Source organism: Pipistrellus hanaki (genome assembly GCF_964339955.1).
Source record: "Pipistrellus hanaki genome assembly, chromosome: 7".
In the NCBI taxonomy this organism is placed as follows: Eukaryota; Metazoa; Chordata; class Mammalia; order Chiroptera; family Vespertilionidae; genus Pipistrellus; species Pipistrellus hanaki.
The window spans coordinates 56,827,753-56,842,798 of record NC_140509.1 but is presented as its reverse complement, the minus strand read 5'-3'; the positions used below and the strand labels follow the sequence as shown (position 1 = coordinate 56,842,798).

The following is a 15,046-nucleotide window of genomic DNA, read 5'->3' as shown; positions in this document are numbered from 1 at the left end:
TTTCCATTCCCCCTCAATAGACTGGCAACCTAGTGAAAATGGGAATTGAAAATTTTACCAGAAATAGTTTATGTAAGGAGTCATGGGAGGCATTTTTAAACACTTGTACCCTGAGATCATATTTTTCTTTCATAAGCTATATTGCTTATGAAGGAAAATTAGGTTCTTCAGATTCCTATGAGGCAAAAGAGGCTTTCCACAACTGCAGGAGTATTTTTGCATAAAACATAAGAATACTTAATTAAGTATACCTATTTACCTTAAAATTAACATAATTGTTCTTTTGAGTTGGTCATTTTGATTATAAGTGGGCTCCAAGGTGTGTACATGAAGGTGTTATTTTACTCATGATTTGGACTAAAATGCAAGTTAGAATGTTTTCATTTATTTTAAACCTAGCAATTGCCATTGTTCTAGAGACAAGAGAATCAAGTGGCAAACAATAACAGTTGCTGTCTTTGTATTTTTGCTTAGTCCTGGCATTTCTGTATTCCCCCGTCTTCTTAAATAACCATTACATCCAGGATGTCCTCTGTAGCAGTGTAGGCACATGCAGCTGCCAAAATCTACCCCTTTCTAATGCTTCCATCTCCGGTTTCCTGTTATTTTAATCCCAGTGACATTTGAAAAGAAAATCCCATGGATGCACTTGAACTAATAATGTACAGCTCTGATAGTTTGACTAAATAAAGGCTCTTTGTTATCTGGTTTGTTAAAATATAAGTCAATAGGGACTTGAAAGTCCATCAGCTATCATTAGTCAGGCGGTCAATAAGAGGGAAGACAAATACATTAAAGGGAAATAAGTTCCTCCTGCCAGGGCCTATGGAGAGCTATGACAGAGCCGCTCTTGCTGACAGTGACACTTGTGGGAAGAGGAGCTATCATGGTTTTCCCCTGACTAGCCATAAGCTTCTGAAGGGACAGTCATCCTGTGATTCCTTCACAGCACTTGGGGCATAAGAGGTTCTAATAAAATTGGGGATGGGCTATGGTGTAAAGCACTTTTATGCACACTCGGGGAGTTGCCAATCTTCCTACAATTACTTTTCTCAAGACAGAACAATGAAAAAAGATATGAAGAATAGCTATCTTATTCATCCTAACGGTGATTCTTCCACTCCACCCTCCCTGGAGGGAAATATTTTTCTCCCTGGTTAAAGTAATATATGTAAAAAAACACAAATAAATAATAACTACACAGATATATACTGTTCATGAGGCCCAAAAGAAAAATCAAGCACGATCTCATCCCCCAGAGCTAAAACATAAACATATTCTTATAAATTTAATTTTGAAAGACAAAAAATGTAATTTGTGTTTAATTAAGCACAAGTGGAGGAACAGAAGAGGCTTGTAATAAAGAAAGAATATGTTGGCATTTAGTTGGCAAATATATTGTCTACTAGAGGCCCAGTGCACGACATTCATGCACTGGGCAGGGTGGAGGGGAGTCCCTTAGTCCTGCCTGCTCCCTCTCGCAGTCTGGTACCCCTCAGAGGCGGGAGAGGCTCCCTCCACTGCCGCTGTGCTCCCCAACTATAAGCCCTGCTTCTTGCTGAGCAGTGCTCCCTCTGTGGGAGCGCACTGACCACCAGGGGGCAGCTCCTGCATTGAGCATCTGGCCCCTGGTTGTCAGTGCATGTCATAACCATCAATCATCCCACCTTTTGGCCGATTTGCATATTAGCCTTTTTTTATATGGGATGGTATTACACAAGAATCAAACTCATATTTATTTGTTTCTTTTGTATCCCAATTCTGGCCATCTGGGCAACGAGAGCCAGTGTCTCAGCTCCTGCTTTGTAGCCCCAGATCCTTCTTAGCTCTCATGGAGCCAGCAAAGCAACAGCTCCACAGGAACACTTCCTTGCAGCTCACTGCAGGCACCAGAGTTTCAATCAGTTGCTGCAGTTCACCTGGCCTAACTCATGCCTTTCATCTTCCATAAGAAACTAAAGATAAAAGGCCTTATTTTATTTTATTTTATTTTATTTTATTTAAGGTTTATAATGCCTTGTCTTCTCTCAACTGCTTCTAGTTCTTTCAATGTGACCTTATATTTTACAGGCTGCTTTTAAGGAACTACTAGTACGACCTTTGACAATAAAATAGAGTAGATAAAGTTATATTACCATTTTTGGACATATCAGAAAAGCTTAGAAATTCTTTCACAAGAGGAATGTTAAGTTATCAAATGCAGAAAAGTGGCTTAACTAATGCTGTCCAACATACATTGGTGTCTTTTGAAAAGGCCACCTTGCATCGTATCAGAACGGGAACACATTGGGAAGAGTTCTCAGCTGAGTCTTGCAGGCAGGGCCCCCAAAGCCAGGCAACTCTAGTGCATATGGCAGGTTCCCCAGGAAAACTCCAGAAGGAGGCTCAGGAAGGAATTATGGGACAGAGAGATGGCGGGTGGCAGGAATGCCTGCTCCAAACTCTTCTTTCCCTGATGTGTAGGTATTCCTCAATAGCAATGGCGACGCCTTTCAAAAACACAACCCAACCCAATCAAGGCATTTGCCTTTTTAAAATTCCTCAGGGTTTTCTATTCCAGCCCCACTGACCTCGCTGCCATCCAAACTCACTCGGTGCTCTTGTACTTGGTGTCCCCATTTGTACTTCCCTGTTTTCTGCCTCTCCCCTGTTCTTGCTCAGCCTTCACGGCCTAATTCAAATGTCACAATCTAAATTTCTCTGACTTCCTCAGGAAAAGCTAGAATCTTTCCCTCCTCTTTGTCCCACAACAGGAATGTACTGAATGCATACCTCAGAGCACAAACACTATTTTATTCCTTGTTTATCTTTGTTTCCTTCACAAGTCTGTGAGCTGATGAAAGGAAGGACCAACTTTTTTTTCATTTTAGTAACAGTCAGCTCATTATCTATCAGGATATTAGCTTAATCTAGGTTTGTTAAGTGAATGAACGAATTGATAGATAAAATAACTTAATTGCACAAACCTTTGATTTTATAATTTATGAGACACTTGAGTCACTATTTAAGGAAAAGGTAATATCTGTTATGCTAGGGACTCAGGCTCAGGCTCAATGCTGAGGAACTAGCCAGACACTTGCTTCTCAAAGTACAGTCTAGGCCAAAAGCATTGATGATACTTGGAAGCTTGTTAAAAACGCAAACACCCAGGCCATAGTCCAGACTTCCCTAATCAGAACCTGCATTTTCACAAGATGCCTGGGGCATTCATGTGCACACTAAACTTTGAGAATCACTAATCCAGACAGAGCAGCATATCTCCAACTTCTCTGTTTCATGAGCCCTTTACACTCGTAAGAATTATTCAGCTTGCCAAGTGACGTTTCTTTATGTGGATTATATTTATATTTTCAGCATCTGAAATTTAAAATGGAAAGTTTTAAATAATATTTTCTATTAATGTATTTGAAAAACAACAATAATAAATCCATTACATGTAAATGTACATATTGAGAGTATATTTAATGTCTGGTTTAATGGGAGGCAGCTAGATCTCATATCTGCTTCTGCATCAATCTGTGGTGATATCTCCTGTCTAGTAGCCTCAAAAGGACTCCATCTTACACACATGAGAAGACTAGAGTGTCAAAATAAAATCTAGGTATTATTATGAAAATAGTCTTTACCTCCCTGGGCATACGTCAAAAAAACACAGATTTGATAGACTATAGTCTTGCACAAAGAAAGTGACAAACCACACCAAGGCTAATCTGATCCTTCAGGCTTTCTTCCTACATTAAGCTGGCACTGTGGCCAAATCAGTAAGAGATATCACTTCTAATGTGAAGGAGACACAGCTGGTATCCAAATAGCCTTCCTACTATCAATGTGCAATTATGATAGCTGTCTATATAGTAGCTTTCTTAATCACTGACCAAAGATTCAGAATGCTTTTTACATTTTTGAGTGAGGTCAGGTTTATTTGAAAATAACTCTTCCCTTCTAACAACATACTCAATTGATTGTTGTCATTTTTGTTTTCTGTGTGTTTTTTTGTTTGTTTGTTTGTTTCATTTCTTTTTTAAGTGGCAGAGCATTGAAAGTAAAGGGATATTTGCAATATCAGATTAAACAATTTTCATAGCTAGAGGAACCCTTATACGCCATCTAGTCTAGATTCTGAGAATAGAGACCCAAAAAGGCCAAGTGACTTGTTCAAAATCAACCAGCTGAAAATGGAAGAGCCAGTTCTTGCTTCTAGCATTCTCTCTGCCAACCTCCCAAACTGTGCAACAATGCCTTTTAGGAAATTTAATTATAAACCCTTTAAAAGGAGACAGATGAGGAAAGTCAGTGTTTGCACTGTGAGCATTTAAAGGCTGGAGAGATTTGGTTATTGCTCCTGTGGCTGCTATGGTAGAATTAGAGCCCTGACAAGAAATCCAAAGCATCTGTTGAGTCATAAGGGGACAGAATTGGGAATTAGCTCATTTCTGCAGCTTAATATGCGTTCCAGGCACAAAGAATGGCCTGCACAGATGGGCTTCATCTGTCCAACAAGGACTGAGACAAATTTGACCCCAGTCTACAAGTAGCCCTGCCAGATTGCTTATGGCTTAGATTCCTGGTGGTTGGACAAGGCTCATTGGTTTTCCATGGGATGAGAGATTGCCACTAGTTTTTAGCTGGCTTTGGGCGAGTGTTAATTTCCTTTATTTGCTCCAGACATCAGTTGACTAATCCTTCCTTTGCCAATTTTTCTTTCATTTTTTTTTTCTTCTGATAACTGACTTAGCACAAGAAACAGTGTTAAGAACTATGAGTGAACTATGCTAACATCCTGTTTCTGCACATCAGACTTTATTTTTCACTCATCTATCAGGCAATCTGAACTATCCCCTAAATTCCATTCTAACATAATTCTTATCAGAAGCCAACGATGACTAATTAAGTATGCAAAGGGTGTTCAACTAGGATAGCTTGTTGCACAATAGCAGTGGTCGGCAAACTGTGGCTCACGAGCCACATGCGGCTCTTTGGCCCCTTGAATGTGGCTCTTCCACAAAATACCATGTGCAGGTGCACAAGTATAGTGCGATTGAAACTTCGTGGCCCATGTGCAGAAGTCAGTTTTTGTCTCTCAAAAGAAATTGCAATCGTTGTACTGTTGATATTTGGCTCTGTTGACTAATGAGTTTGCCGACAATCATATCCCTCTTTTTTTTTTTTCTTACTAGTGTGCTGTACTTTCTTTGAAACTTAAACTATTCATAACATAGTCTGACAACTTCTGATGCAATGATTTTGTGACTCTTCTGAAGAAGCCTTTTCTCCAACATACTGAAGAAGCAGTATAATGTGGGAATGAATAGCCTAGCCATCTGCCTGACCTTGGGCAATGTCCTTCACTTCTCTGTGCTGTCATCTCTTCATATGTAAAATGGAGGAGGAAATGTAACTTTCCTTAAAATTATTGTGAAAATTAAATTAATCTATGTAAAATGTCCACAGCAGGGCCTCACCATTATTTTATTTTGAGCTTCAACATAGATTAAATATCTCAGAGTTCCGCCTACTATTGCTCCATTTTGCCTTCCCCAGGCTTCCTCACAGAGCACTGTTTGGAAAAAAAACAACAACTCTGTTGAAGCTCCATGCATCGGTCTTACTAAGGGAATTGCTCAAACAGGAGGGTGTCTCTTCAATGGCATTTTGATTCTAACCCTATGAACCCTATTGCACTTTGGTGAATGCAAAGATAAACATATCATAATGTTAATGGCATTGCCTTGTGCAATCCAGGCTAGTCCAGTTGGAGAAAACTACCAGTGAACTAGCATCACTTACAGAGTACTAGTCAGAAATCAACCCATCCTCTGGACAAAGAGCTATGAGTACCTACTCCATTCAAGTTGAAGTGCACTGGTTAAAGACACAAGCTGGGAGCAGATGAGAACAGTATAATGTGTGCAGTGGCAGGAGAGGAGCATCAGGGAGGAAGTTTTGAGACCAGATAAAGATCTCAAGTGATGAACAGGCATCTAGTCAGAAAAATCAGCCTGTTTTGTCCTTTTTTCTAATTACCCTCACAACAAATGGATACATCACACAAATAAACCAGCTTACTATTTCTTGTATGTCCTATACAAGATACCCGTCCATTAGCAGAATATTCTTTATCTACTTTCCATTACATTTATACTTCAGAGTGACACATTTTGTTCTTCCAAGCCCATAAATAAAGCTTGTCAAACTCAAAGGCTAACACAGGCCAAATAAACAAGGTTTAAGTTTATGTGGGCCACAACTAAACAAAAGCTTCAATTTTCTTAGAAACGTGTTTATTTCGATAGAGACATACTGAATACAAAGTAATTGTTAACATAAAATAATAGAACATTTTAATTAAAGTTAATGTTTTTTATTGAACATTAACTAACCAGACACTGAATAACTACACAAATTAATAAGTATAACGCAAATAAACCTATTTTTTTTGTTCTCCAAAAGCGAAATATTTCCTGTTGCACACACCAAACAAGTCAGTCCAAGACTAATGACTTGGCAACCAGCTGCTAAAATATTCGCTGCAAATATTAGTGGAAAGAAATGGTGCGCCTGCGTTTAAGGCGAGTAAGGGAAATGAATGCAACATGGTCATAATAATCAGTCATTAGCGAACATTGTAGTTCGTTATTAATAATTATGTGTAACAGGATATTGTAAAAATTAAGTTATGAAATTTTTATTAAAATGTTCTTACATATTGTTACATTGGCTGGGCCATAAAAATATTCATTGTGGGCCACATGTGGCCAGCAGGCCTCGAGTTTGACATGCTTGTCATAACTCCTTAAATTGTTCCCAGTGTCATGGGTGAGCACAAGGAAGATTCCCCCCCCCCCCCATTTCATATTCATTCCAAATCAGCAAGCTGATGCTTCCACAATATCCAGAATCTGATCATTCTGATTAGCATTCTGCACTGAAACAAGCACACAAACTCTAAAGAGAGTCCCAGGCTCCTAGTGCTCACACAGAAATCCAGGACTAAGTCATGCATCATTGTGCGCACTTTCTAGCACGAGTATTCTTCGTGATGATTCGTACCAATACACATCCTCTATTTAGTCGAGCCTGACATCCGCTTTACTGGAAGTACCACTTGTTTCCCATATTTGCTATCTGTAAATCTCTTTTGTGTCCTTGTCAATTTTCCTATCTTTTGTCTTACAGCACTGCCAACGGAACACGACAGGAGAGAACTGTGAGAAATGCCTAGATGGTTATATTGGAGATTCCATCAGGGGACCTCCCCGGTTCTGTCAGCCATGCCCCTGTCCCCTACCATACTTGGCCAAGTAAGTCCTAAAGGAACATGATCTCTTCTACTGCTTATCTCTCCTCACTCCATCCCCATTTTTTTTTTTTAAATCCAGAGTTCTAAGGTTTTCCCATTGTCAAAACTGAGTACCTCATGCTGAGATGAGATTGAAAAAGATACAGGAAAGATATCTAGCCTAAATATACTTTCAGGGGAGCTTAAGTGCTTGCAGTATATGTGATAACTCCATTCCCAAAATATTGGGGTGCACCAAAAAGTTAATGAAGTCTCCCAAGTTTTATAAGCAAGGGTAATCTCACCTATTCTTGGCTAACCTTTGACCTAGGGAGATCACAACTGATAATGCCAATAGATTCATTATAATCCAAAATTTTCCTTAGACTCTGAAAGAATGGATCTTTACCTATAAGTTGCAGCCAAACAGGCTTTTCAATCAGAATTAGAACACAAACAGAATACATGCTTTAGGCTAATCACTTCATAGAAGATAATCAAGAAAACTAATTTTCACCTCTGGCTATGTTTTGGCCTGAGTGAGATATACATTTAAAGAGCATAGATATACATTTTAATGGAAATAGTGAATTTCTTTCCAGGTAGCTAATATGTATAAATTCAGTAATCAACTCAAGATTAGCCATTTTATTGGCTTAAAAATGATAGACTGTAGAATTAAAATGGTGTACTGGTATTTGGTTTTCCAAATATCAACCAATTCTTCAATTCTCTGATACTAACTCAGTGTTCTACAATCAATCAATTCTCACACTAATTACCCAGATTTAGTGCAGACCCCAGAGCTTAAGGGTTCATTCCCACTTCAGAAGCAGCTGAAATTGTGCCGAAACTGGTTTGGCTCAGTGGATAGAGCGACGGTCTGTGGACTGAAAGGTCCCGGGTTCGATTCCGGTCAAGGCATGTACCTTGGTTGCGGGCGCATCCCCGGTGAAGGGTGTGCAAGAGGCAGCTGGTAGATGTTTCTCTCTCATAGATGTTTCTAGCTCTTTATGTCTCTCCCTTCCTCTCTGTAAAAAATCAATAATATATATATATATATATATATATATATATATATATATATATATATATATTTAAAAAAAAAAGAAGAAGAAGCAGCAGCTGAAATTGGGTCCCCAGGCTTTTCACATTTTTTTCTATCTAACTACAATGTAGGGATCTTTCAATTCCACTTAGGTTTGGTAATTCTCTAGAACGACTCACAGGACTCAGAAAAGTAAGTTTTATTATAAAAGATACAACTCAGGGACAGCCCAATGGAAGATATGCATAGGGCAGGGTATGGCTGAGGAGATAGGAAGGAACAGAGCTTCTGTGTGCTTACTCTCCTGGGGCAGCATCTTTTCAGCAAATCAGTGTGTTCACCAGCCCAAAAGCTCCCCAATCCTTGCTGTTGAAGAGCTTTATTGAAGTTCCATTACATAGTCATGATTGATTAAATGACTGGTGATTAAACTCAATCTTCAGCACCACTCCCCTCCCCTGAGGTTGGGGGAGGAATGAGGTTGAAAGTTCCAATCCTCTAATTGTGTAGTTGGTTCCTCTGGCAGACTAGCCTCCTTCCAGAAGCTATAAAGGAAATAATCAAGAATCATTTCATCATCATAAACTCTGGTATGGTTGAAAGGAACTCATTATGAAGGACAAAAGACAGTCTTGAAATTCCTAGGGTTTTAGGAACACTGTCCTAGGAACCCTGTACAAAAACCCAATTATATGTATGTATTTTGTACCGGGTTCCTACCACAGTGCTTCAAGTAGACAGTAATAAAACTTGGTCAATCAATATCTGTGCTCTGGCACATAATAGCTGTATTATCTCAGACAAGGTCTCATTTTCCATGGGATTGGGGTCAAAGAGACTAGATTCAGATCTTAGTTCCATTTATTGATTTCTTTAGTCACTTTGGATCTCAGGATTTCCTTAGTAAATCAAAGATGCTTTCAGAATCTGCCTCAGAGAGTTAGACTATGATAATATGTGTGAATCATTTGGGTTGGTGCCTTATACATGGAAAGGAATATGTTTGATGTTGGCTTTAGTAAACACATACTTTATTTTATTTTTTCCTAACACTTACATTCTCCATGTCAGAAACTGTTCTAAAGATTTGGATGTAATATTTAGTTGACAACTGTTATAAAAATTAAGTTAAACAGTACATATAAAATAACCTAAAAGGCCTCAATACCTCACACACACACACACACGCACACACACTATCTTAAAAAGAGAAAAAAAGAGGAGATAATAACCAAATGTCTCTCTAATGTTTTGTCCTTAATTGAATACCAATACTGATTAACATTTTACCTAATAGCTTGTGATTTGTTCAAATCCTTTGAGGCTCTGACAGTCTGGGAAGAAGTCAGATGTTTTATAGCCCCATCTTTCTTTAGAAATCATTAAACTGCCTCAGCCCTTGCTTTGTAATTTTTCATGTCCAATGGTATTAATAACCTGCACAAAATGAATGGTACTCAGTGAAAGTAGAAAACTCCAACATTAAATGTTCTGTTATTTCCATTCAAGTGTATCCTGATTTATGTTGCCTCATCTAGGTATATTGTTTTATTGTTCATTAATATTCTGCTCTTAAACATTAGTCTCAACCATATCTGATGATATGTTAGGCATGTCACTCTCTTGTGTGATATAGTTATTTTGACAAATATATGTACCTCCACCTTCCTAATAACAGGTATCACTCATTTACTCATGTAAACAAAGATTTTATAAAGCATTAACTGCTGCAAACAGGTTTATAAGCTTTGAGCTGAAGTTTCATTAGAAACTAACAGAAGAATTAAAAAGGCAATCCCAAAAGCTAATTGTATTGGCTGGCTTATGTATTTTTATTCTATTCCTATGACAAGACTTTTTAATTTAAATTACCTGACATTAATGTCTTGAAATAAGAGACTTTTGAAACTCATTTATATGGACTGAGAAATTTTGTCTACATGCAATCAAGAAATATTTATTGAGTGCTTATGTGCCAATCATGTACCAGTTGTTGGTCAAAGTAGTGAATAAAACACTCAAAAAGTCATGCCTTTTCTAAAATAAGTCAAAATACAGCAGTATTATGAAGTTTCTAAAGCAACTGACTTTTTCCAGTATTCCAGTTGATCAAGAAGCTATTGTGAAGGCCCTTAATTATTTTATTAATCATTATTTTTTAAATATATTTTTTATTGATTTCAGAGAGGAGGGGAGAGGGAAAGAGAGATAGAAACATCAATGATGAGAGAGAATCATTGACCGACTGCTTCCTGCATGCCCCCTACCGGGGACTGAGTCCGCAACCCAGCATGTGCCCCAACCAGGAATCAAACTATGACCTCCTGGTTCATAGGTCAACGGTCAACCACTGAGCCACTCCGGATAAGCTGTTAACTCTTAAATAATTGAAGCAGAAACTTGCCAATTGGGTAATAACCTTCTTGCCTTGAAAGAGAAAAAGTTCCCATAGGTATCAAGGACAACCATTTCACCCATGTTTTTTCTATTGTGTATGTGAGCAGATCCCAGTGAAGGTCTTAGGGGATGTGCTCTGCAGTTAGGAGCATATTCACAGACATGAAAACTGAAGTCTCCATAATACAGATTTGAGGCTGAAAAACCTGCTGAACATGAATACAAAAGCAAAAATACACCACCAATAAGAAAAGAACATATGTGGGAATGTTGAGGAATTGGGAAGGGTGTGAGAGACCTGCTCTCTTTGTAGTGGGAATAGTTCTACTTCCCTCATCCCTTAGGGGGAGGGGAAGGGGGAGGGGAGTCTGGGACAGAAATGGGGGTGGGGAGGTAGTCAGTGATCATAAAACAGGACAAATTTGCTTGGACCCTATGAAGTTCTAGCCTTTGATCTGGCCTTATTATTGACTCAGTTAATTGATCTCCAACACTAATCAAATATATTATCAAAAACCAAATGCACCATTGCCTCTTTTAGTTGTTTTAAAATTCATATTTCTATTTTCTATAAAAATAAAAATGCCAGGACTTTGATTTGAGTTCAGAAAGGCACAAGTATGGAATCTAAATCACAGTCTCAGAGATCTGCTATTTGACCCAGGATTTGGATTTCTAGTTACAATAGCCACATCAGAAAGCAAGGAAATAAAGTCTGAGGGAGTTCAGCAACAAACAGTGCTCAGTCTATTTTTCTTTAAGTTCCCTTGAGGGTTTTCCAAGAGCAAAAGTCTCCTTTCCTCTTAGAAAGGGCGCCATGGCTTGCTAGTGCGGGCTGAGAAAGGCACAATGTTTTCATTTCCCCAGCCAAGACAGACTTTCCTCTGCATAAAACACAAACATTTAATGCTGATGAAAAACAAGAAAGGAACCCTCAGCAGCTGGCATTGCCTCTGAGTCTCCCACCACAGAGACCAATGGTCATACAGCTATCCCCAAGGACCATTTGCACAGAATTCATTTATTTATTTTGGGGTTGGGCAGACATCCACCATGTCTACTATTAGCTATGGTAATGGCTCCAATTAAGGAAAATGCCATCTGTTTGAAGTAGCAGGACATTAGCTGAAGGCAGATGACTCCAGACACTGGCAGATGTTTCAGCTCTTCAAGCAGGCTGGTGGGAGAAACATCTTCAAAGAAACATGAGTGTCCTGGACTCTTCACTGACAATGTTTCTTTAAGTCAGCAAAGGAATAAGAATAAGCAAAATGAGGAATAAAGGCCAAAGAAATGTAATCTCATGGAATGTTTTTAATCAAACTGTTAAAGCAAGTAAATTGTGGGTATTACCTTTCCCTGAGAATCACAGATTGTTTTCAGACTTTATTTTTTAAATATCTTTAAACAAAGCAAACACATCCATATTCTTTCCTCAGAAAGTCCATTAGGGTAAAATTGCTCACACATGCAGTAATGTGAGAACAGCAGATCATGCTCCATCAGTTGTACAGTACCTAGGCCAAAACTAATTTAAGAGTCTTTAAAACTCATATGGGTGGATTCATGGGTCAGTGTAGAATTATCCAAACATGTACAGAGTAATATTTCACTCCCTCTGCCTTGATAATTAATTTGCTTATTTATTCTGCTGAACTAATATTCTTATTACTTTTCAGACCTACACTTTATTATCTTAAAAAAAAATATGAAGATGAAGAATTAAGAGAGGGGTTCCGCAGACTAGAATCCTTTTACTGTGGGTCCTATTGCTCGAGTACTTGCTTTGTGACTTTGACCAACTCGGTCAGTCCTTCCATCCTTTATTTCCATTCTTTAAGGTGCACATAAAAGAAATTAAGGTTCTGCAAAGATTATACTTAGAGTACTAGAGGCCCAGAACACAAAATTCAGGTGAGGTCCCTAGGCCTGGCCAGCGATCAGGGCCGATCAGGGACTTCCTTCCCCGGCCGCTGGCAACCAATGGGGCCTTTTTTGTTCTGCGCCACCCCCTGGAAGTCAGAGCCCATCATAGTGAGTGGTCAAACTCCCAGTAGGTTGAACTCCTGAGGGGACAATTTGCCTATTAGCCCTTTATTATATAGGGTAGTTTAGAATTGGCTCATAACTGTAAAGAGTGGAAGAGATCTAGGGAATAAAAAAGGGGGAATTTTCAAATTTATACACAGAAAGTGATGGGAATAAGAGAAAATTGTCACATAGGTCTAAAAGAGAAAATTCTCAGATAATTTTAAAATTGCAGGCAAAATTTGCTTATTTTATCTGCCTTTGGAATATGTGTTTTAGACTTTACATATAATAAATGGTTTTCTGAAATGCCCACTGCTTCTAGTAAAAATAATAAAATGCCTCTATGGCCAAAACCGGTTTGGCTCAGTGGTAGAGCGTCGGTCTGCGGACTGAAAGGTCCCAGGTTTGATTCCAGTCAGGGACATGTACATTGGTTGCGGGCACATCCCCGGTAGGGGGTGTGTAGGAGGCAGCTGGTCGATGTTTCTCTCTCATCAACATTTCTAGCTCTCTATCTCTCTCCCTTCCTCTCTGTAAAAAATCAATAAAATATATTTAAAGAAATAATAATAATAAAATGCCTCTATGGAAAAATAAGTAAGGTGAACCTGGAAAATGGTTTCACAGATGGATTGGCATTTTCTGTTTGAGCCTGCTGGTTTAAATTTTTCCAAAAGGACGAGGATTTACTTTAAATAAACCAAATGACCACACCCATTTGAAGAAGGTCTCTTCAATGATTTATGGAATTGACTTCTAATATCCCCTTACAATTCTAGTTTTGCAGAATCCTGCTATAGAAAAAATGGAGCTGTTCGGTGTATTTGTAAAGAAAACTACGCTGGACCTAACTGTGAAAGGTAAGCTAATAAAATGTACATTTTCTGTGTGGGTCAAATTCCCCAAACAATAACTATTGGTAAACATTTAGTCTGATTTCCTCAAACAACCTTTGCCCAAATAATACAATCACTAACTGAAATGACAAAGTTCATATGCTGATCTTTCCTTTCCCCTGAGTGAATCAAGTCACTAATAAAGCTAGAAATGAGATTATGGACCAACCCGCTAGATACCAGAGCTCCAGTACTGACTCTGAATCGAACTACTGATCCTTTTATATCCTTCCTATTGTCCCTTTGAAGGTAGGAATTGGGTGCACTAATATCATTTGATTATTCAATTATTATAATCATTAATTGGTTAATGATTCGTGGAGTAGAAAGAACATTAAATTTGGAGTCCCCTAATATTTTGGAGCCCTGTAGCAATGAACACATTGTTTAGATTTTCCATGCTCTATTTTCCCTATCTATAAGAGTAGGGGCTTTTATGGGGCCAAGAGTAAGAAACCCAGCTATGTGAGCCTATAAAAATCTGTAGTGTTGAATTTTGGACAATGACTTCAGAGTTGCCACCAAATCTATAACCAAAAGATGTTCTTGAAACTCAAAGTAACTTAAAATAAGTTTCCAGCCCTAACCAGTTTGGCTCAGTGGATAGAGCATTGGCCTGCGGACTGAAGGCTCCCTGGTTTGATTCTGGTCAAGGGCATGTACCTCAGTTGCGGGTACATCCCAGTAGGAGGTGTGCAGGAGGCAGCTGATCAATGTTTTTCTCTCATCAATGTTTCTATCTCTCTCTCTCCCTTTCTCTCTGTAAAAAATAATCAATAAAATATATTTGTTTAAAGTAGGTTTCCACTATGATTGAGATTCTGACTGACAGAATAGAGAACTTTTTTTCCTCTCTTATGGAAGACCAGGGGGCAACTTATGGAGATCAAATACAGTGAAATTAAACAGAGAAATTGACGTAACTGGCATCTGACTCATATGAGCTTGGGCCAGTCTATTCACTCCTGGACCTCAGAATTCCCAGCTGCACATTAAGAGAGTAGATCTGAGTTCCATTTCACTGAGTCTAAGAGTCTAATATTCTGTTTGGTGAACTGCAGCAAAGGTTAGAAATTCAATCCAGCCATGTGTTCTAAAGAGGAATGATTTATGCTGGCTTGGAGACCAGCAGGCCAATAAATTAGAGGTGCAAAGACATGAATGAATGAATATGAGCAACAAAACTCATTACACATTTTCTCTTGGGGATATCTCTTTGTAGATTGTGTGACACTTTAATTCATTCTTATCTTTATATAGACCTCGATTTCTAGAATTTAGATATTATATAAGATTGTGCTTCATTTGTTCCCTGTTCTTTCAGAATGGGCTGTGTAGTTTTCCTCTTCCTGTCTTTCTGTGCCTTGCATAAAATAGACATGAATTGTCCCTCTG

General features: G+C 38.5%; 1 protein-coding gene across 2 annotated transcripts in view; it reads left to right on the top strand.

Annotated features, from left to right (window-relative positions):
* Positions 1-15,046, top strand: part of LAMA4 (laminin subunit alpha 4) — a 123,378-nt gene that overhangs the window by 36,589 nt on the left and 71,743 nt on the right. For both annotated transcript variants that reach the window (XM_084889870.1, XM_084889869.1), the window contains exons 4-5: positions 7,177-7,301; positions 13,535-13,615. In XM_084889870.1, the coding sequence (XP_084745996.1) occupies positions 7,177-7,301; positions 13,535-13,615 (206 nt within the window). The remainder of the gene's footprint in view (positions 1-7,176; positions 7,302-13,534; positions 13,616-15,046) is intronic.